We start from the raw sequence: 23,833 nt of genomic DNA, 5'->3' as shown, positions 1-23,833 counted from the left end.
ACCTGTAGCCCACCACAAGAAGCCTACACCTCTTGTGTTCAAGAAGCTATCACCGGGCACGGACGTTTTCCTGCGCGACACCATCCGCCAGCCTTTCCAGCCTCCTTACAGTGGACACCACCTAGTCGTCTATAGCAATGACAAGAACTTCACCTTGCGCCTGAACGGGAAGGATGTTCGCGTCTCGATTGACTGTCTCAAGCCGGCATACATCACTTCGAACCAATCGTCCAGCGCCACTTCTTATACGGGCTTCCTGCCACCGCCACTGACGTCCCAGCCCGCTCCTTTCTAGACACGCTGTGTACGTTTGGTGGACTTCCCAGTGTTCTACATACTCTGAGGGCTCTGCACTCTTGGGGGGGGGGGAGGAGTGATGTGGCGATCACTGTGCACAACCTGTGCAGCCTCCGCCTCGTCACTGGACAGCCTGGTATGACACGGCCACTTGCTGCAACACGCTTCCAATAAGGGACATCGCCACTGCAGTTTCACCAGAGGCTCATGTCACGACTGTGGGCTATAAAACTAAAGCTGTCACACTTGACTATATGATTGCTTCTCTAACCTTTCGAGCACGGCGGCTGCATGGTTGCCCCGCTGCTGCTACAACGTTTATAAACGATTGTTACGTTTTATCTTTGGACGCGTCGTTCTATCGACACAACATCCCAATGTATATAGGTCGGCAGGGTGCCTTCCATGTATCTCCTAATCAGGCAAGTGGCATCTGCAATTTAAAAGTGGCGTAGGCATGTTAAGTGAAGTTGCTTTAGATGAAGTTACGTCGGTAGTGTGAGTGTCCTGTGGGTAAGTGACAATATTTACTTCTCTGCAAGTATAATCTTTCAAGTTAACAACAAAGCAAACTCATGCACAAGCGCATATAAAAGTACGCCGGGTATGCCTGATGAAAATACCGTGCGCTTTTGGATGCGTTCATTTTTAAAATCAACATTGAGAGATCGAGTACGTTTTTGTACAGCACGTTTTGTTTTTTAATGCCAGCCTCCAATAAGGCACTTATAATAAGGTTCTTTTTGTATCTTTGTGAAAATTGCTGACCAGCCGAGTTTGTGGCACAGGTTTTGGTGTATGAGGATTCTGGTTTCGAGCTACCGCGGGAGTGCTGGGTTGCCATCAATAATGAAGTAATTCCAGTGGCAACCTGCAGTATATGTGCACGGTTGGTTCGCCATGTCAAACAGTAAAAAATTGAAAGGCACTTTATAAATTCCAAAGTTTGTTCGGCGAAAGTTTCTGACCATTCAGTTCTCTTTACCTTGCCTTTTTCCACACTCAGTGGGATCGCACACAAACGTTCTATATTTTTCATTTTTAACGCGAATCACAGGGAAACGTGAGGCTAATCTGCCTCCGTTTCTCATACGCTCGTATTCTCACGTTTTGCGCTTAGTACAGACGCCATCTACGTTATAACGCTCATGAAGCTGATAGATCCTTCCGCATGAAAGAGAGACGCTACAGCTGGCACCAGGCCTGGGGCCCTGACGAACAATGGACCCGACGAGCATGTGACGTTAAACACATGTGCCTTGAGATGTAGTTCACATGGCTATCGCTGGGAATCTGCAGAATAATAATGAACCTCACTGGGCGAATAGAATCGTTATGGTTGAATCGAACCACCATAAGAATATGAGAGACACCACAGATGAGGGCTCCGGAAATTTCGACAACTTGGTGTTCTAATAACGTGCACTTAACCATAAGTGCACGGGCCTCAAGTATTTTCACCTCTATCAAATATGCCGAGGCCGTGGCGGTGATTCGATTCCGCAACAGTTGTCGAGCAACATAACAAATAGTTCATCGTGGCGGGTCTGCGTGTTATACCTTACTTTATTATACATGCTTTACCTTCTGCCCGCCTCATTTCTCTCATCTTCACTTTGCCCTTCGAATGTCTTGCTGCTCTATATATTCCACGCTATGCGCTAGCCTTTCCCTTCCCCTCTCCATTACATACTTTCTTCTCACCATACCTTCTATTCCTTGCGTTGTTTTATTGTTTATCTCATTAATATAAAAATTAGGGAGCCAGTTATGCAACCACCATTAGCATTGGCTCGACGTTTGCCCGCACAGAATATTTTTCCAAGACCTGGCGTGGTTCTGTGCAGAGTGCCTAGGACCGATTTGCACTGGGATCTCACGTTTGAACGTTTGCATTTGTGATGTCAGTGCTGCTAATGTCGGATTTGGGGGGGGGGGGGGGGTCAGGCTCCTTAGGTTCTTGCTTTGTCTTCCGTTGTGGTCATAGTATAGCAAGCGCTTTTCTTGTCAGCCTCTTCTGTCCGTCTCTTTTTTAGTGCGCTTCAACAAAATTTTCAATTATAGTGGTAGTATAGAACCGTTTCTACAGTCAAAACTGATGTGAGAGACAAAAAAGGCTGTACAGTAGACTTCAATGGAGACGTGGGCTAATTTTAAGGTCACAGACCATTGATCTCGGCGAAAATCACCTGTCAGGAGGAGTACTAATAAGTCGATGTCTACTAAAATGTGCCTATATGTTGAGGCTTCTCAAGCAAACCTGTTACAGAACGGCACACGTTGAAGCAATGTATATTCCCAACGAGTTAGCCATATTAGAATTGTAACTTTCCACCCGTATGATGGCTGGTTCTTAGATTTACTTTCGAGCCATATCCTGCACTCCAGCAGTTTTCTAAATTCTTTTTGGAGTGCTTAGGACGACAGGAAGGTGACATAATATTGCATGTATTTATACCCTAATGTCCTTCAAGTTATATTATGTGGGACAACGTTGGGGTAGCGCACAGTTACCCACCGATCAGACACCTAAAGCTTCGCTCATGCATCATGATTCACTTCGTTGTGTGGCATGGAATTTCTTATTAACGCTCAGGTTACCAATGTCTGTTCTTGCCGTCTTGGGTTCAATTACCTGTGGCGCCTACCGCGGCCAATAGTTTACGGCTATGCGCCACGCGAATAAAGCTGACGACGTACGCCATATAATTTTCACTCTATTCATGTCGTGACCGAACAGTCATATTCACACAAGCGTCTTGCCTTCCTATCGCAATTTTCATCGATGCGAAGTCATCGAGGTGATCACAGGAGCACCCATACGCAAGTGGTTAGATAGATAGATAGATAGATAGATAGATAGATAGATAGATAGATAGATAGATAGATAGATAGATAGATAGATAGACAGATAGATAGACAGATTGATAGATAGATAACCACCAGGCCTGTGCAGAACGCGCAGCGTTGTCACATACAAAGTTGGAAGAGCACCCTTTCAGAGCTTCTTTTCAACGCTCTTTAGGCAGCTCCTGCAAGCACACTTGAAGGGTACCCAGTATTATCTATGCTCTAAATCATTGCGTAGTAGGAAAGCATTCACTATGCCACATTTCGTCATTCCTCGGAGTAGCGTAGTACCAGCTCTGCAACAAAACAGCGTCTTTGGAGCTAATACAGCAATTTTCTATCATTGCCTGACCGTAATGGTCTAGTGGCGAAGGTACTCGGCCGCTGATCCGATGGTCGGGGAATTGGATGGCGGCTGTGGGTGCTGCATTTTTGATGAAGGCGAAAATGCTGTAGGCCCATGTGCTCAAAATTTGGTGCACCTTTAAGAACCCCAGGTGGTTTAAACTTTCGGAGCCCTCCAATACGGGGTCTCTCATAATCATATGGTGGTTTTGGGACGGTAAACCCCACATAGCAATCAATCAATCACCACTTTTCTATCGTTTCTGACACATTACACTTACCCCAAGGACAATTATAATGACCGAATCTTTAGACCAGCCTGGTACTCTATCTTGGTGAGGTGTTTGGCTTCACCCCATTTCTTGTATAACACGATGTGAAGAACTCCTGCTGTGTTAGCCATTGAGTGTTGCTTAGGAATGCTTGAGTGCTTGTTGTCATGTGATTGCACTTTTGTTTGCTTTATTTTTGTTTTTAGGACACAAATACTTTTATAAATATCAAGAAAAAAACCCTGGCGCGGCTCAGTGGTACAGTACTGGGCTTCTACGCAGAAGACGCGGTTCAAATCACATTGTGTCCTTAACAATTTTTATTCGCTAAGCTTTTTCTTTTTCACTTTTTGCGATAGTGTTTATGATCAACGGCGCACGAGATCCTTGTGGTGATTTGATAACAGCTTTCGCTGTATTATATAGATAGATATATAGATAGATAGATAAATATAGATAGATAGATAGATAGATGATAGATAGATAGATAGATACTCTCAGTATGCCAATAGTACTCATAATGAAATAATTGGGAGCGCTAACTAACAGGACACAAGAGAGATACCATCTTTCTGGTATAATATATCTTCTTTGAATAAACTGAGTTTTAGTCTGCGCTTGTTTGTCTCCTCTCTTGTGTCCCGCTAGTTTGTGCTCCCAATTACTTCATTATGAATACATACGAGCTAGTCCGCCTATCAACCCTTCTGCCAATAGTATGCCCAGAAGTGCTTCACATTTATTATAATAGCCGCAAAGTGACATCCGCCCGGTTACACGCTCTTACTTTTACTTCGTGAACACTTGTTTTATATGAGTTTTTGCCGTGGAATGTTTTTAAAAGAAAGCCCCCAATATTTGTGAGCCATGTTGCTGGCGTACAATTTTGATAGTCCCTTATGAACATACCTCTTACTATGTGATGATACTTGTAAGTACAACTAATTGAATTAATAACGGGTAGACTAGGATTATTGGTGCAGGTACACCTTCGTACGAAGCGCGAAACTAAACCAAGACCTACACTAGAATAAAGTACCCCAGGTGAACGCCATTTCTGGAGCCCACCATAACGGCATCTCTCATAATTATATGCTGGTGTTGGGCTGTTAAACTCCAGGAGTTTATTATTATTATTATTATTATTATTATTATGTAAAAAAACAAAAAAAAACACTAATGCCTACTTTGAGCGACACAGAGCGCCGAAGTCCAGCGTTTGTGTCTCCTCCTTCCTGTGTATATCGGTGCACCATTTCACATTTACTACGATGATGAAGTAAGATAGCAGCACCTAAACTGCTTTGTATATACTCATACAGCATGAAGCAGGAATCGACTCCCGTGAGGGTTGTCCTGGTGACAGGGTCAAGTGGCTTCCTCGGCCAGCACGTGGTTAAAGAGCTGCACGAAGATGAGCACACCTCGATCCGAGAAATACGGCTCTTTGACAACCGGCCTTACGTGAACAAATTAGGTAAGGCCCACTGCAGGGCATAGACTCTCGTCTACGTGCACTGTCAATAAATAATCACACAATATAAACACACCTGACAGGCTGTGCACACGACTTCTATTTACGTTTTACCACCTTGGGAATTGTGCGGTAGTGTGCATCTATTTTGCGGCAGATAAATTTTCTGGATGCCCAAACTCCGCTTAAAATCAGCCAATAAACTAAACTCATTGTATTTTTCCGCTCGTGTTGACCTTCCTTGACCAACTGTTTTTTTTCTATTTTGTATAATAAACTTGTCGTGTGACTGCAACGGAGGATCTTGTTGCCAAGTATTGAAGCCACAGTTTCGCCACATGGGTGAAACAGCGCATGCAATAGCAATAATAAGGGGTGTTGTAGGAAGTAAGGGTAGCAGCCTACTTGTTTATCGAGCGCGGCTGCTGCTTGTGCGAGTGAAGTTACCATTGCACTTTCGTTGGCAGCAACAAAAATTCTGCTGTGAAAGTACAGCCTAAAAAAGAAGTGAGCTGTCTGCTGGTCCCATCAAATGACACCCAGCTATGGATATCGAACGGCTAATCCCGGTCGTTCAAATTATTGCGTTTTACTGGCGGTATGTAACAAGCAGCCTCTGCCTTTCATTCACATGCACCTCTTGCACGATGAAAAACGGTGGCTTGGTCTATCTCTAATTGAGGTTGGTTCATTGGCAATCTTCGCACATATACCATACAACGATTGGGGTGATATTATTGATGTGGACATTACACAGAACATCACGGCGACAGTGATTGCGAAAATCTGCCTAAATTTAGCACGCGTAGTTACCATTGCAACAAAAACCATACAGCTTTAGCATTCTCACAATAAATTGCACAGGAATAAACATGGCAGAGAAAGCACGGTTTTTATGCATTTTAGGCGCTATTTGAGCGAAATTGAAAACCAGGACGCACCACAAAAAGTAGATGCGAAAAATCTTTTCTGTGGCCCGTTCTGGATTCCGCTGTAATTTTCGTCTTAGAAGCGATTTATCAACTAGGCTGAAAAGAATGTTTATTGAATTCGTTTTCAAGGAACCTTAACTTGTGAAAGAAAATGAAAAAAATGATTTCGTTTTGACCAAAGACCAGTAGAGTCTTCGACACTCGGCTTCCCTTTGGCGCGCTGTTCCGCGTAGCGTCTCCAAGCACTTAGTAGAATGCCATCCCGAGCATCATGGTCTTGTCTGCGGAACGCCTGCATTCAGCACGGGGATCAGCTTGCCGCCACCGCGCCCGTTCACGGTCCGCTTTTTCACGTAGCGGGTCGTTCCTCAGGAGTCTTGATGGTAGCCTTTGCCATAGCTCGCACAAGCAAACAATGAGAGACAAGCAGACGATTTATAGCTACAAAGCAGTGCTGGCACCTGAGACACGAAAACAGTGCCTCTCTGCCAGCAGGATGCCCCGGACACGACGCTACTGGTAAACCTGAGGGCCTTGAAGCAAATGCAACGTTGAGCTGTTCTACAAAATATGGAAGCGGGTATTTGAACTCGACGCCACGGCCTTAGTCGACTGTAAAATTAGTACAAGCTGTTACTTTTCTTTTGTTGAGTAGCAGTGAAATCCGGGCGAGCGTGTGCTTGAACATAGTGGTAATAAGAGTGTGTAAGCAGACAAGAAACAAGAGACAGAGTTCCACAGGCGTGCCTTTTCTTATGGTCATAGGAGGAGGGGCGTGCAGGACTTGCAACACTTTTGCCTTCGGTGAAGGGCAAGATAAGTCAGTCAAAGAAGCCTAAACAGAATTTCGAAACCTTTTACAAACCGTTGTTGAACCTAGGTTATGATGAATTTCGTTTCTGCTCGTGATACCAGAAGAAAAGAGAAGGCCTGAACGTATGGCCGACTGAGCTACGAATATTCGCCAAAAGTTTGACTTTGCCGAAACATTACAGCGCACGATGAGTAGCGGAATTTTCTTTGGCTGAAAAGATGAAAAGCTTCAAGAAAAGCTCATTTCAGAGAATCCGTTTTTGGCCAAGACATTAGAAACCTGCCGTGCTCACAAACAAGAGAAAGTATGGTGCGAGCAGATAGAAACAGGCAACAAAAGCCACGAGAAGATTTTCAGAGTCACTCAACTTCGACGCTTTGAAAATTGGGCTATAAATCTTGAGGCTAGCAGTAAACCCAACTAGAGTTAGTACCTGCATAAAGTGTGTCAAGTAAAATCCCTTCGCTATAACGTGCCCAAGGAAAAGTGCCCCACAAAGACAAACATAACGACGTAGTGGTAGACGCCCAAGAGCAAAGCTTTTGAATTAAGCTTTGTTTAAGAATGACAAGAACAATGAGTGCCGGTCAGCAACTGTTTGATTGATTGATTTGTGGGGTTTAACGTCCCAAAACCACCATATGATTATGAGAGACGCCATAGTGGAGGGCTCCGGAAATTTCGACCACCTGGGGTTCTTTAACGTGCACCCAAATCTGGGCACACGGGCCTACGACATTTCCGCCTCCATCGGAAATGCAGCCGCCGCAGCCGGGATTTGAACCCGCGACCTGCGGATGAGCAGCCGAGTACCTTAGCCACGAGACCACCGTGGCGGGGTGGTCAGCAACTATCAACATAGAAGGAAATTTTGTCAGATCGACACGAGAAATTAATCGCTTGGTGATAGCACGAAGCATGATATAGCAGATAACAAACATAGAATACGAGCACTGTGACGTCATTCTAAACATTTTTTTTGGTGATCAAATAGTAGCTACAAGGTACATCCGCCTTCGTGTTAGCGGAGCTGATGCCTCATTTAAAACATACTTTTTTGTTGTGGAAGAAGACGTTCCACAAGCCGATCGGTAGCTGATTTGATTGATATGCGAGGTTCAGCGTCAAAAAACAACCAAATGTATATGAGAGACACCGTAGTGAAGGGTACCGGAAATTTCGACCACCTGGGGTTGTTTAACACGCACTCAACGAAATCTGAGCACATGGGCCTACAGCATTTTCACCTCCATTGAAATTGCAGCCGCCACAGCAGGGATTCGATCCCCTGTCCTGCAGGTCAGCAGCTGAATATTTGTTCTGCTACTAAGAATAGCATCAGTGGAGACGCGAGAGCTCTATGAAGTGGGGAAAAATTATGGTGAGGTTTTCGACCGACTCGGTAGCCTAATTGTATTCTCTACCATACTAAGCTTAAATCTGGTTCCCAATGAGGCAAGGCGAACTACACTCTATATAGAAGAAGAACTGGTAATACAGATAGTTACTAAGGCCAGAGAATGGGTGTTATAAATGGTCGTGTAGCACAATATTGAGAAAGCACGCATTTGCCTCGAGCCTACTGAGTTGAACGTAAAGCTTCTAAGAGAACACTACCCTATGTCAATGCTAGAACACAATGCACTTTTTTTAGCGGGAGCACTGTATTTCTTGGCACAAGATGCCGCTTTAGGCTTCTTTCAGGTGAGGTTCGACGAACAAACCTCAAGTGTTTGCTGAATGAGCACCCCGTTGGGTCGGTCGAGATTCCTGCGTATGCTGTTTGAGATAGTGTCCGCGCCAGAAATTATCCAGCGAACAGTTCCCAGAGTATAGGAAGGCTTCGAGGGTACTGCTGTAGTTATCGACAATTTTCTCATGGGGACAGATAAAGGGAAGAGTACTACTGCGACATTATCAACGTGGACACCGATGCCGAGAATACAACTTCAAGTTGAACCAAGCAAAATGTCATTTTTTGCAGAAGTCTGCCAAGTGCCCCGGTCATGTTTTGACTCGTGACAGAAAAAGCCCGGATCAGGAGAGCCTCGCAGACATACTTCATGTTCCACCCCGAGGAACTAGAAGGAACAGCAAACGTTGCTAGGTGTCGTTACCTTTGTATCCCGTTTTAATCCTACTATGTCTGAAGCCACACCTCCACTCCGCGAACTTCTGAAGAAGGGCTCAGCATGGGTCTGCGAAGACCAACACAAGACTCGTTGTGAAGCTCTTTGTGAAGCTTTAGGAATAACCTTCGCCCTCGAGTGCTAACAGAAGAACAAGCCCATTATATATTCAGTAGATGCCAGCCAAATTGGGCTCGGTGCCATAATAATGAGAAACGGTCATCCACAAGCAAACTCATCGCGCTCTCTCTCGAAAACATGACAGATACGCGCAGAGAAAAAAATACGTGGTAATGATGGTACATGGTTATCAAAAGTTTCAGGACCACCTGCTCAGGCAGCCCACACTGAAGTCCATTAGCCAAGCACTTGAGGTGATATTCAGAAAAAATTTCTCTCGCTGTTCACTTCGGCTTCAACGCATGCGCCTCAATCTCCAGAAATATCATCTGGTAGGAAAATATCCGCAGCATAAGAGATTTTTATTGCCGTCGCATTACCCTGGTTTCGAAGTTTTATGATGATGAGAATATACGGCGAGAATTTTTATGTCTGTTTAAAGGCATAGTTTCACACAAATGCCTGAACCAAGTCTTGCAGAAAAGAAAAAAAAACTTATTTCAGCGTGAACTTTATGAATATGCAAGTACAAGCACGCCCAGTAGCAAGGATGGTGTCACTCTTCATTTGCCTCGATACTGGAACATTCGTTATGAACTGTACGCGGAAAATGGCATGGTACTACCCAGAAACAAGCTCTTTATCCCTGTGAAATTCTTGTCTTCATGCTGCGCACGTGGAATGGTGAAGGATGAAAACACGTGGTCGTTTCTGTCTTCTTTTGTCATGCTTGGAAAGTGACGTAGAAGAAAGAACATGACACTGTGATTTGAGCAAGGGCATAAACTTAGAAACGCCAGAATGCCACTGCACAGTCATGAAACACCAAGTTTGCAATGATAATTCATTGCAGCAGGGTTTTGTTACAATAACGGGAATGAATACGTGGTCTTTGTTGAATTTTATTCTTTGTCATGGAAATCCGGACTCTGCAGTGTTCATCAGCGAGGAAAGTGATGTCTGCCTTCATGGCTGTCCTTACGCATGGTTTCCCAAGCCGACCTATCCCATACAATGTGTGTCCGTTTAGCAGAGTATAGTTTCAAGACTTCATCACTAAGATTGAGACAAACCACGTTCGATCAAGTCTGTGCTGTCCTCGCTCCGACGATATGGCCCAAGCAGCAGTGCAGGAAGCTAAGAAATGATTGAAGTATCAATTTTCTTCTCTTGATTTCTATACTGCCTTGCTAGATTAGAGGAGCACTCCACGCGCCAATGGTTTCAAGTCTCTCTCACAGCGGCTCATAGGGCGGCTGCAGAACCATTCTATTGGCTCTGAGGTTGCGGCTACTCACCTACAGCCTAGAATGGTAGAATCAAAGAACGTCTAGCAGCCACTTCTAGACATCTGTCCCAAGCAATGTACATCCAAGACTATAGGACTAGGGTTCCAAGACTCTACATAAGCTACCACTGAGTACAAGCGCCACTGCGTATAATAACGTGCCCTCAGGAACATGGTCGCCCACCTGAATGAACTAGCGAGGTGACAGCCCTTCTTCTTCTTGCACACCCATTGGGCAAGGTGCAGTCGCACTTCTCCCTCCACTCTCCGAGACATCCAGGACGCAACAGTCATCGCAAAGACATCGAATACTTCTTCAACTCCCAAGCCACCGAAACCCAGCACGTTATTTAGCTTCAGGCATTGGCTTGATAAACATGACAGAGAGACGCAACATAACAATAACGTTATTCAAAAGCATGCACACGCTCAAGGCCAGCGATCTACGCCCCTTTCTTGGGACAGTATGTATAATTTATAGCTTTCTGGATGAAATAAAGCAGTCTTTCTACATACGCACCCGTCTGGAGCATGCTCCATACTCGCAGCGATGCTGCGCATATGCAGAGCGGGAGAACGACCACCTCCACCGGGGAGGTCCACGCCGGCCCGCCACTCTCGTCTCTTTCAATGGACTCCACCCACCCATACAATAGGGCTTATATCAACTCTCGTTTCTCTTCCTTTTCTCATCCTCGCATAATATATGCTGCATAATGTCATCACTGCCTCCATAAGTGACTTTTCTACGATTTTCTTCTGCCCCGCCGAGGTGGTCTAGTGGCCAAGATACTCGGCTGCTGACCTGCAGGTCGCGGGATCGAATCCCGGCTTCGGCGGCTGCATTTTCGAAGTAGGCAACATTGTTGTAGGCCCATATGCTCAGATTTGGGTGCTCATTAAACAACCCCAGGTGGTATAAATTTTTGAAGTCCTCCACTACAGCATCTCCCATATTCATATCGTGGTTTTGGGACGTTAAATTCCTCATATCATTCCATGAATCTGATTTCTTTCTCGCCCATCTCCCTAATGCCGAAGATGACAAGACCAACCTAGCGAGGCTTCAATTGCTTCACTGAAAAATGAACTTCGTTATCACTTGCCCCTTCCAGTTTGGGAAAAACATTTATGTCTTTGAAAAAGTCAAATATTACTCGCAGCAATCGCTTAGTTTACTGTGTAATCATTGTCCGCACTCTAACGTCCGAATCAGTCTACTGACAACATTCGGGCAAATTGGCGTTCGTAATGCATCGTGAAAATGGAAGAGCGAAATCGAGGATACAAGGTAGGAGTAGTTGATGTGTATTTCTTATATATTGTCTCCTCATTTTCGCAATGTCCATATCAAGGTACATTATTGATTACCAGCTGCAGCGCGATTGCTCGTGCGCAGCATGACTGCACTTAGGGTACTTACATGTGGACCTTTTGAGAAAGTCGTGATGTGTCGGAAGTTCTTGAAAGCGACAGGTTGCGTGCCTCGCAATTACTGCTTGTACTTTGCAGATGAGAATTGTGTTTAGAATTACAGAGAACTCAACTACTCAGGTATTCGTTTTACAGGACAAGTGGTGCAAACAAATACCTAAGTGGCTGAAGTAGACACAACACATGTGTGGTTTGCGTGCTTCCCTCTCTTGTCTCTCTCTGCATGCCCTGTCTTTTAAGAAGAATTCGGTATCCTTGTTCTTATTTGCCCTCTTTCACTACACACAGGTTTTCCTGTCTCTAAACATAAGGCGACAAAAGAATACGTCGGGGACATCTGCGACGCTGTTGATTTAGGCGCTGCACTGAGCGGAGTCGACGCCGTCATTCACTGTGCGTCGATCGTTGACTCCAGATTCTTCGCGGACTGTGAAAAGATGGAACTGGTCAACGTGCAAGGTAACTGCTGTAGCAAGAGAGCACATAATGAAGACCCACACTTCTTAGGTCGCCATCTTTCACGTCTTTACTATCTTCATTTTTCCTTCTTTCCCAGCATTTCAGTTCACTGTTTCTTCTCTCTGGCAGATTGTCACTCTGACTTGTGAAGCCTTGTAGGCTGGCAAAAACATTCGTTTGTCCCCTCCAGCATACAGCGGGGTACATCTCAAAGCTGTTGTGTAGGGACGGTTGAGATGAGCTACCATAGCTTAAATGCGGTGTTTCAATCCACCAGGAAAATTGTAATTTATGCTTAAGTGCTGTTTAATTTTTTTAATAGCTCGCTCCCCTCGCCAATTAGGTGCTGTATGATATGACACTGTAAACCACGATGCTTTGGTACTTCATAAAGTCGGTGACTCCGAAAAGCTTGGTTATTATTACCAGTACAATTACACTGCCAAATTTTGCCAGGTTTTCAAAAAACATCACAGTGTGAGCTTCTTTCGTTTTCACTTTTGCTACCGCTATCCTTGTACACTCACCGATACACAACAGGAATGCTTGACTGTTTTTACACTTTGAGAGTTTTTGTAATACTTCAGCGAAGTATATGTTATTTACCTGAAACGGTGTAATACAATGCTGAAGTAACGTCATCTATGGATTTGGCTGTTTAGGCTTTACTTTGTAGACCTAGTATTCATGACATGATCGCACGTGTCTTTTTGTCTTTCTTATGTCCTACCATGTGAAATATTTAGACAGCTCCATGTAGGCCAGCCAGCAATAATCGTGGCCTTCAAAGATGCAGAGTTCTAGGAGTAAATATGAGAGACGCTGCTGTTCTGTTTTGTCTTCGTGTTTTCAGCCGTAGTTTCTTCCCATTATTTGGCTGCACTGATTGTTTGCCATTGTGCAGTAACAACACCTCCTAGAAAAACTATGTCTAGAACGTCGCTCTCTTTTCAATTGGGAGCCTCTTGCCAGCTTGCAATCTCGGAAGCCATGCCTCCTGCCTTAAGTTGCGACCGGCCGACGTTTGAAACCGCTCACTTCCGTACCGCTCAGTCACGTGACATAACCGTACCACTCTGTCACGTGACACCACAGCCGCTCGGAGGCAACTGTGAGAGCATTGCTGTGTTTGCAGGGGGCGGCCGTTGGAGACGCTCACCTCCGTACCGAAGGAGGAGGGTAATATCAAAGGGTATGGCAGCGGGTTCGCGGCTCACGTTCCAGGCATAATTTTCTTAGGAGGCATTGGCAGTACTTTTAATGACTACCAATCTGAATATTGCGTCAGCAAATTTCTTTGAAGTTCTTGGGTCATGAACAAAGTGGTCCTTTGCGCCTATAGTAAGTTGAATTGGGTTATTGTTTCGCTCAGTCACTTGTCGAATTTGCTAGTCACTTTACGTTTCTTTGGGATTATTCGGGTTTTTTGAGCGCATTTAAACATTTCAGTAATCGTCACATTCACGAGTGCGCATTTGCCGTTCACTAATAGAGTGTTTGTCTATCACATTGAGTTGTTGAGTGTTGAAGTCAAACATCTGTTGAGGGAATCAACGAGTAAAGTTAATCGTGCACGAATAAACTTGCCTTCAACTGAATAGAGATGATCAGAAAGACATCGTTAGCAAAGCAACTTTGTGATTTTGTTTATACTTGCGCATGTTTTCGCTGTACAAAATATTTTGGCGATTTTATAAATGGCCCTTCGTACTTGAGTGACGTATTTTGTTATATAAAATATTTTCAAGAATGGGAAATTTGTCATATTTATGCTTCTTTTAAAATTTTTTGAGATGATTATTTGCTCGTTTGATCGGTAGAATTCGGCAACACTGGTGATGATTCACATTATTGTCTAACTGCAGTCACTGGCTTAGCCACTGAGTGACTTTTTATTTTGGTTATGACATTTTTGATTGTGAAGAAGTGCCAGGTGGTTAGTGTAGAAATTGATATTGATTTTTTTACCTTTCAGGTAAGAGCAAATATACCAAAGAGCATTTAGAATGACTAATGCTTCTTCATGTTTTGTCATATAATTCACATCCACTTTGTTAAAAGTAACGGGGTAATCAATTATGTAAAGGTGGCATTTGATTTTATGGGTTCCATATCACCAGTAGTGTATTGCTTCCGTTCGGTAGAGTGACGTAATCTGGTTTATTTTTAATGGTAAATGAAAGTCTGGTTCAGACGAAAGGACTGGATGAGACGATATAACTCATGCTAGCTATTCGTAGATCTTTGTGGAGTCATCTGTTCAACAAAGTTGTAGATGTTGCGGCATCAGTCTCGCGAGATGCTTCGTTTTTATAACGTATTCATAAAACATAGTCATACATCTTCAAACAACCACGCATTGAATTGTAATCAAATGGCTTCGAAAGTTTCTCGATGTATGTCACTGGTTCCTTCTTAGCGTCGGCCATCGTGCTGTCTTAGTGCTCTCTTCACAAACGTCACTCTACCTCTAAAGAGCTCACTTTTCCTAATGTTCCCTTTGACATCGGCTTCTGACGAAGCTGAGAGAAACTGTGCCCCGTGTTGTCCATGGAGATTTTCCCAATAGAATAAAAGATGTGGAATTACACGTACATTACAGCATATTGCCTAACTGTTTTTTCAGCATGCTTTGTTTTCCCTGGTGGGTTCGTATATTTCTTTTGTGCAGCCGTTGTGTCATGCAGTTTAAATCGAACTTCACATTTTTAATCTACCTGGAGGATAGCCCACTGCATTGAATAATTAAGAATATTTATTTTGTTTTTTTTATTCATTCAGGTATTTAGTAGTGGTACCTACATCGCCCAAATTGCCTTGACTGTATGGGGGACGCAGTTGTACAGTCGAAAAAGGCACACTTTTTCGCAGCAGGGCCTGCGCATTCACGAAAAGCAAACATCGTGCTTTTAGCATTAACAGCAAAATGGTACAGTGAGCGCGTGGCAGCTCTATTCTCTCACTCATACTTTGGCCCGCGTAGAGAATAAGGGTGTGTACGCTCGATCACGCTCCCTTATCTTCCAGTGGGGAGAATCGTACGTCTTGGCTAGCCTTTGAGTTTCGTCGGAACGATACTGTTGTAGTTACCGGGTGCACAAAGGTCACTTCAGTCGTTGCACAACCTCCGTTTGAGAAAAGGGCGCGCTTTTCAGACACAGCGAATTACCAACTTGTGAATCTGTACCTGTGAGTACGTTTCGTGCGTCCTTTCTGCGTAAGAAACGCGGGGCACGTTTAGATCTGCTTGCCATTCTGCGCGTGACCTTCCAATTAGTTGCTATCGCTTTCATTGCTTCGCCTTCAGCAAAGCTGTAATTTTTTTTATCAAGAACATGGAAGTAGGAGTGGTGAGTGCTATATGACAAATCCTATATAAGTTTACCCTGAGACCTCTTGTGTGTTTAGGTATTCATTTTCGGCTTTCCCTATTCTCCAATGCAGGAACATCCAACGTGGTTGAATGCTGCGTGTCTCAAGGAGTCCCATACCTTGTGTACGCAAGTAGCATAGCCGCGACGCCACTAGTGAGAAGAAGCTGGCTGTATGTGCCCTTTTCAAAATACGTTGGAAAGTATGGTGAAACCAAGGCACGTGCAGAGGACATTGTGGCCACTTACAACGGACAATTTTTGTCTAGTGGTAGGTTCTGCAGGAGCACATAGTTATTTTGCTCTTGTTTTCTTAATATTATTGGGAGTTCGACACTCCGAAATCATGATTTATGAATATTAGAAACGCCGTAGTGGAACACTTCAGGAAATTTTAATCCACTGGTGTTATTTAGGCACACTGCCTCAACGCCCAGTATGCGGGCATCTACTATCTCGCCTCCATCGAAAAGTTACTACAGTGACCAGGATCAAACCCACGATCTCACGAGTGAGAATACTTTATTTACAGTAAGCACACTGCAGAGCTCACTTAAGAGGCACGAGTTGAAGGCAATCAGTCTAAGAAAGGTTCCTGTTCTTCCGAAATTTCGGCTAAGCTTCAGTGTTAGCACGGACAAAAGCATACAAAAGTTATTGCATGGGTTTCATAAAAATGGACAAGCAGCCTGCAACTGTACATACAAAAATTCTCACATAAACAAAGATGAAAAGTTTACATGATACATTCGCGAAATTAGACGTCACTCGCCTAAGATTCACAACCAAGTGAAATTCAAAAAAATATATAAAACTAACGAATACAAAATGTACACGGATGCTCCGAGAATAAACTATACATCAATCCAGTGAAAATATGAATTACTGAATAATTTAGGGATTGTTTCTGGCATCAAACTCCGCTTATGAGTGCGGATAATGTGTACAAGTAAGTGGTTATTAACAAGTCCTTTGTATTTGAAAGGCTGTTTTGCTGGCCTTAAAGTTCAATTATTCTGCTAGGGAGTTTATCTCTTTAGGTACTAAATACGCAATACTTTGCCTCCCGTGATTGGTTCCTGCTCGCGGTGATCGTTTCGTTTGGTCTTGCATATCGTGGTGTTACTTTACGGTACGACTTTCATCGTATAGTTTGTTCTTTTTAATTAACTGAAGAAATTAAAAGTACTATAAGTGATCAACCCTGAGCATGAAATGTTTGATGAACAATGTAGCAGTTCGTGTCTTTCAAGTTTCCTCTGTATTTTTCAAAACAGACCATATTTTCTTTTACGTATTTATTATCTTTTTGTAATTTATTTGCGGTGTTGTTCCCCAGACTAGCATCTCATAAGTCACTTTAGAATTTAAGAAAGCCTAGTACATACATACTATTTTTAACTTTAGTATGAATAAGTGCATTGTTCTAAAGAAAGAACCATTTATTCATGCTAATGCGCTAATTAGATTGTTCAGATGCGTGTTCCACTTCAATTCCTCCTGAAATCACGCACAAGAAAATTTTTGTTTTCTAACGCGTGCGATGCAGTTTCCTTGAATGTCTACCGTTATGTTACTGATAGGCTTGTTTGTAGGCCGGAATATCATTTAGGTTGTTTTTTTTGCATTCAAGCGTAGTTCATTTTGCTTTAACCAAATTGAGTTGTCGCTTAGGTAGTTTTTTACGCTGACTTCAAGTGATAAATTGTCTGATGAAAAGAAAAACCGTATCCTCAGCTTACATATTAACAGCGCTCTGAAACAATTTTTCAAGTGACCATGGAAATATTTTACTGGAAGATTGCCTCACGAATTCAATGACACAAAAAATTTAAGAATGGAGGTGCGAGTGGAGGTGCTGCGTTTGCATTTTCTCTTGTCTCGTCCTGACGAAAGCGTTTGAAGGTAAGCAGGGAGTGATGGCACAGGCAAAAAAAATACGTCACGTGTGCCTCGTGACCTTGAGCACTTTTCCCTTGTTTTCTTCGATTGCGTGGCTTTTTCAGTGTGATCGTGCACGCACGCGTGGACGAGTCGTGGCTTTCTGTGGCGATATCTGTAACGACCGAGCACGCTATGTTGAAATCAGCCAATAGCTGATAGATGGCTTTCTATGAGTGATCTTCGAACACTTTCTGTCGCTTGTCGAGAGAAGAGAAAACATTTTTTTATCTGGCTTTGATAATTTATTGAAAATTCCAGGCCTCGCGCTGCACTATACCTTTCAGCTCGCGTGTTCTTGGGAGCCCCGAATGCCGATCGGCAGCGTTTTCGGACAATGCTCAAAGAGTGTTGCAGTGTCGTTTTAAGTTCAGGGGAAGGAGGTATATCCTCAATATCATCCATAAGCAAGGAACAGTGCTGTCTCCAGTATGGGCCCTTTGGGTCAGCAACCAAGCATCTTAACCGTGGTTCCACTTCGGCAGACACGAGTTTTTTAACTTAAATCTTTTTTGTGCTGTATTGAAAATAAATTATGAGCCACTCAACTGCAGGCGACTTGAATATCTTGACCTATGTATATTGATATAAAAATGGAAAAAAAAAGATTTGTTGAGAAGTTATCATAAAAAGATGATGGCGTGTAGGGTGTTTTTCTTCGAAAAACTATAAATAGGCCAAATAAGTGCCCACAATGTCTATGAAATTACACTGGTTGAAAAATAAACATCTATACTAACAACATGTCTTAAGCACGCACCACCATATACCAAACTAATAGCTTATACAATCCTCGTAAGATCTATGCTAAATTATGCCGGCCCTGTCTGGTCCCTATATAGCCACCAACAGAGTAATAAATTAGAAGCGTTTCAAAGCAAAGCAATAGGAGTTATTTTTAACGAGTGTAGACTGAGTCACTGATACACCTACTTAACAACGCTTGCATTTCTACACTACAAAGCCGAACAAAACTAACAAGGCTAAAATTAACATTATAACTAGAAAACAAACTATTAGAAATACATACCACAAAGTATATATATTTTTTTCACAACAGACTGGCCCGTCATAATCATAACCGTACTCTGCCGATTACTCTTTCAACACTAACTGTTTCAAATCTTGCATTTTTTTTTCTTCAAAGTGTTAACGATTGGAATGCCCTAAAACGTACTCTAGCCACTGAATCATCCATACACCTATATACAGCTGCGATTAAAAGCGAACTGCTTGCCCTTACAACATCGATAAACACGAGAAGCGATGAGTCTGTATCATGTTATTAAAATAAAGTTTTTTTATGATGGTAATAGTATACGTGACACCTTCTTTGATCAACTTATAGTTCATAAATTATTTTGATAACTTGTTCAATAATTATGTGTACTTGTTTACCCTAAGTAATCTTACAAATGTGTACCTTATCATTTTCTATTTGTTTTCAGCCGTAAACTAGTGCATGTTTTCATTGTTAGAAAAATCGTTTGATTGTCTGTTTTTATTATGTACTTGTATAATGTAACAAAAGCATGTTATATTACAATTCAACTTCTTCGTGATTTTAACGATTATGATTTTGTGTCCGAGTATGTTTTCATATGCCTTCCCTGCTTCAATCTCAAATAAGATTGGCAGTGTTGTTAAATAAATAAAAAATTTGGGTGCGCATACACAAAAATTGGTGGTGAGATGCTGCTTTTCTGGTGAACAGCTCGTCGTAAGGGATTGATGATGTTACCAAACGTTCTTAATTTAGCCGCCGTCTATAATATAAGGCATCTGTATGATTCCCCCCGCATCATGAACAGGTTTTCTATACTGACGTTGTTGCATTTCATGGCAAAACCGACCTGATTGTTGAAAGTCTCTTTGAACTTATGCACTAAATACGACATCAATAAAATGTCGTGCTTGTATATATCTTTACAAACGTATCTGCCATCCGGTGTTAAGAAAGGTAAATGATGTTAAACCAATGAGGACAGGAGGAATTATAAACAGTGCCAGTGCTATCTCACGTGCAAAAAACGATTTGGCAGCTCACTGAAATCGCAGCTGTAAAGAGGCCCGTTCACTCGTCCTCAAGTAAGATTTGTACCCGCTAGCAGGAATGACCTCAAAGAAGGAAGCTTTTGTTGTGGACGATTGCGACCGCATGGCCAAAAGTAGGAGAACGGAGGAGAAGAAAGAAGAAGTTAGGCAAGACCTGGACAAATAAACTTTGAGTGCTTGGTGCAGGGCTCGGGCTCGTTATTACAGGAGAGCTTTCACCTCAGAAGCATAGCGCTTGCAGTAAACAAACGATCTGCAGGTGCCAGGTTGCCGGAGATTCTCGAACGTAGAGACAGCAACACCACCACCGGAAATGATACACTGCCTAGCAGTTACACCGGGGTAAACTTATAGCTTCGTTTATTCGCACACAACAGCCATTTCGTGTAGCGAACATTTGTTGAATAAAACAACACTGACATGTTAAACATTGTCGACAGTCACGAATGTTTGTGAACGACCGAATACAAAAATAGTTAACTACCAAGTCACAATATGAGCAAACCGTAAGACTACCTCAGTTATGACGGACAAGTAATCCTGGCTGATTCTGTATCGAGGCTCCCTCACCCCTGCAGGCTTACGTTCACGTGATTGCGCCAAGGAAGTTTCACTTCCTCGAGCAAGCTTAATGTACATTCCTTGTTGTCTTTATAAAAACGCCACCGTAAGCAGTGTATAGTTTCTTTGCAACGCCTCTTTTCTTTTCACGCAGGAAGGGGGCGACTGCGCACGCTGGCGATCCGCATCCCACCTTTGTACGGAGCACAGGATCAAATATTTATCACTAAGTGCCTACGGATCTCGAGTCTCACGCTTAGCTATGTCTTTTGCCTCGACTACGAAGTAAAGGTGAGTGAAAGGTGTCCTCAGCATGTGTCTGTGCAAGAACACTGCCTCATTCTGAGCATTGGGCAATTGGATCTCAGTTTCAAGCTCAAGGCGAAGCACAATATTACACTGACAGCTGGTATAAGATCACAGTGGCAGCGTCGGTGCGGTCACCCACCGCCGATGGTTAGCCTATCAGCGATATCATAAGAAATTAGAAAAAAAGTTATATCCGAAATTTGAGCCTTGCTCCTCTGAGTGGCTGCTGAGTGTTACACGACACTAATAATATGTGCGGTAATAATATGCTCCCCAATCTACGAAAACCTTGATATTTAGAGTTAGTGAGTGCTTTGTAATTGGCTTGTAGTAGTTGTCCCCCAAAAGTCCACAAATTGCTCCAGAAAGGCCACTGCTGCAGCTTTCACTGGGGCAGCCTGCGCGTTTCGCGCAGACCTGGCATTTTTTACAGTGATAGTGAGTCGCTTAGAAGCGCTTTGAGGTGGTTGCAAAGCGATAGTGGAATGCGGTTATGCGCAAAGAATTTTTCAGCTGTCATGATCAAGTGATCAGGTCTTGTGAACAACAAAAACTATTATGTTTTAAGCGCCCAAAGTATGAATAAGTATCTCTTCGTTAGGAACTACAAACAAATGATAATACATTTCCATCGAAAGATCTACAGCTGGGAAACATCAAGTAGGTTTAACCCCTCCCCCCACTGCGGGCGCATGTCATTGACAGGTGGTGCAAAAGAGGCTTTTGTGTCATGTTTTCGTTTTTGACAGCAGAGCTTTTTAAGCCGGAGGAAAACAAAACATATCGCGCACGCAGCGAACTATCACCATTGTGAACGGGCTCTACCTACCATTGCTTTCGAAGATGGGAAGTAGGAGGATAGGGGGATGAAAATTTGTGATGAGGAGGAAGAGAACTACACAAAATTACCTTTATATCTGGGCGGAATTTTAACCGACGCACCCACTTCTCGTCTGCGAGCATCGTTTACTCATTCGGATATTCAGGCACGCTAGCGAATCTAGCATTTATGGGAATCAGATGACTGCGTTGAAAGAAAACTCTGTGATTGTGGTGCTACGGGCAAGAAAACGAGCAAAAGGAAGAATGAAATTGAATAATATAGAGTGAATGTAACATAGAGAAAGAGATGACAACGAAACACGCAGAAATAAATAGAGATGAAAAACAGAAATAAAGCATAAGATAGTCTGATAGCAAGGAGGTGAAAAGAATCGGCAGTCTCAAGAAGAGTGATACGGGGGTGAGGTGAAGGAGAAAGGGTAAAGCACAGCGTAGTCGTGTGAGCTACCGCATAGCAAGCAGTGGGAAAGAAATTAAGATGAGGAGAAAAGGAACGTTACCAGCTCAGATGCATTGTTAGTAATCGTAAAACAAGTGTGCTGCAGTCCGCAATTTTCTTCTCTAAATGAAAATCCCCGAATATAAGCGCGGGCATCCTTCTCGTGCAGGGCATGTACGCTGGCAACGCAGCCTACTTCGCTGTTCGAGGCATTGAGGCACTTGCAGCTCCCGGGATGAGTGACGTTTCTGGGAAGTGCTTGCACGCTGCGGACGAGACGACTGATATTTCGCTGGTGCTTGGACCCGTTGCCAAAGCTCGGGGATTGAGCATGTTTCCTGTAAAGGTGCCTACCTGGCTGCTGCTCGCAATTTCCTGTATTTTTTGGGGTGCCGCAATGCTGCTCAGTCCTCTGTTCAAGGTTGACTTAGACGTGGTGCCCAGCCCTATGGAAATTGTATTCATTAGGCGTTGTCCCCCTTTCGACGACAAGGAGAGCGTGAAGAAGCTGCACTGGGAACCAAAGTACAGCGTTCATCACGCAATCAAGGAGTCTCTAGGCTATTACAGAAGTTTGGAGGTTTAAAGTTTGCCCACGCAGTATATTTGGGATCGTGCACGTAAGTGATAATATGTGGTGCGGGGACTCCAAAATAGAACTGAAGAACGGCAACGGTGTACCATGTGGAGGCAAAGCGCGAGTTGTGCTGTGCGGGAGCGAAGACTACAATATCGGTAGCTCGTATAGGGTAGGGTGAAGTAAAAGGAAACACGGGGCAAAATGGGACATTCCGACTTCGGTGGCCTCTGTAGGTAATATGAAACCACTTTTATTGGTTTGATTTGTCCAGCTATAGGTGCTGGTTCTTGTCTACCTTTTCATCTGTAAAAATTGATGAATGCTCACAGCGTTCACGCTGGAGATATTACACGGCTGCTATCAGTATTTTCCTGGCCCGTCAAAAAGAGGCAAATCCGTGCTTGAAGCTACTGCTGCATCAGTGCAGCAACGTAACTATTTAATTTGTTACTTCAATCTGCGAGCTACCTAACACCAAAATTTTTTTTGGTTCATCCTTTGGTTAAAAGCGCGATTTATTTTTAAAAATTTTGGCATTTGAGAGGGGCAACACGCGACAAAAAGGGCATTTATTCGCGTTTGAGAATGCATTATTATTCAAACAATTAGCTTGCACTGATTATCAAGTTAATTCATTTCTTTAGGGGCTTTATAGGCGCAACAAAATATTATATAAAGTTTCCTGGGAGAAAAATGACATAAAAATGCACTGATTACCACTCAGCGCATACCTCCCTCCATTCGCGCTGCCTCCAGGTTTTTTTTTTTGTGTGTTCCCAAGGATGCTCTGTAGCGACGTACAAAAACGTATAATAAACGGTGGAATATTCAAGTCAAGTCGTACGCAACTATGTCTTTCTGCATAAAACGGGTAATATATGTGAAGAAGATACTTCAAAACATATCTGGCTTTCATATGTTGAATAATCTAATTAGGTAATACAACACTAGCACAAAAAATGCTGGCGGTGTATCTGCAATGAGCTTCAGAGCGACGCAACATCGCATTCTGTCAAGATTTAATGCACATAGTTAAGACTGCGCAAAGGCTCACAGAGTGACTGGCAAGAGTTTCTACTGCAAGAACCTCAGGAAATAATTTGTTTTTTCATCCGGTCTCGTTTTGCCCCACAGGCTCAAGCATTTTTTCATTTATTTTATAATAATATATTGAAGGTTGCAATCTGCCAATATTTAAGTAGCATATACCTTGCACACAAAAAAAGTTTTGCAATGATGTTTACTGTAAGCAGTGAAATAGAAATAAATATTCACTATTTTGAACTTCTCGTCGCATTTTACTTCACATTGCCCTACACT

At 43.1% G+C, this 23,833-nt stretch overlaps 1 protein-coding gene across 3 annotated transcripts in view; it reads left to right on the top strand.

Moving 5' to 3' along the window:
* Nucleotides 1-23,833, top strand: part of LOC142804156 (3 beta-hydroxysteroid dehydrogenase type 7-like) — a 32,545-nt gene that overhangs the window by 6,162 nt on the left and 2,550 nt on the right. Inside the window, exons 2-6 of one of the 3 annotated variants that reach the window (XM_075890772.1) lie at nucleotides 5,087-5,241; nucleotides 12,244-12,414; nucleotides 15,859-16,056; nucleotides 20,497-20,633; nucleotides 22,103-22,279. In XM_075890772.1, the coding sequence (XP_075746887.1) occupies nucleotides 5,088-5,241; nucleotides 12,244-12,414; nucleotides 15,859-16,056; nucleotides 20,497-20,633; nucleotides 22,103-22,279 (837 nt within the window). In that variant the 5' untranslated portion in view covers nucleotide 5,087. Of the gene's footprint in view, nucleotides 1-5,086; nucleotides 5,242-12,243; nucleotides 12,415-15,858; nucleotides 16,057-20,496; nucleotides 20,634-22,102; nucleotides 23,798-23,833 lie in introns of those variants that run through there. The other 2 variants (XM_075890770.1, XM_075890771.1) reach the window with 2 other exon arrangements.

This window comes from Rhipicephalus microplus, chromosome 3, assembly GCF_043290135.1.
Source record: "Rhipicephalus microplus isolate Deutch F79 chromosome 3, USDA_Rmic, whole genome shotgun sequence".
Lineage (NCBI taxonomy): Eukaryota > Metazoa > Arthropoda > Arachnida > Ixodida > Ixodidae > Rhipicephalus > Rhipicephalus microplus.
The sequence above is the reverse complement of the archived record's forward strand: the minus strand, read 5'-3'. Positions and strand labels throughout refer to the sequence as shown.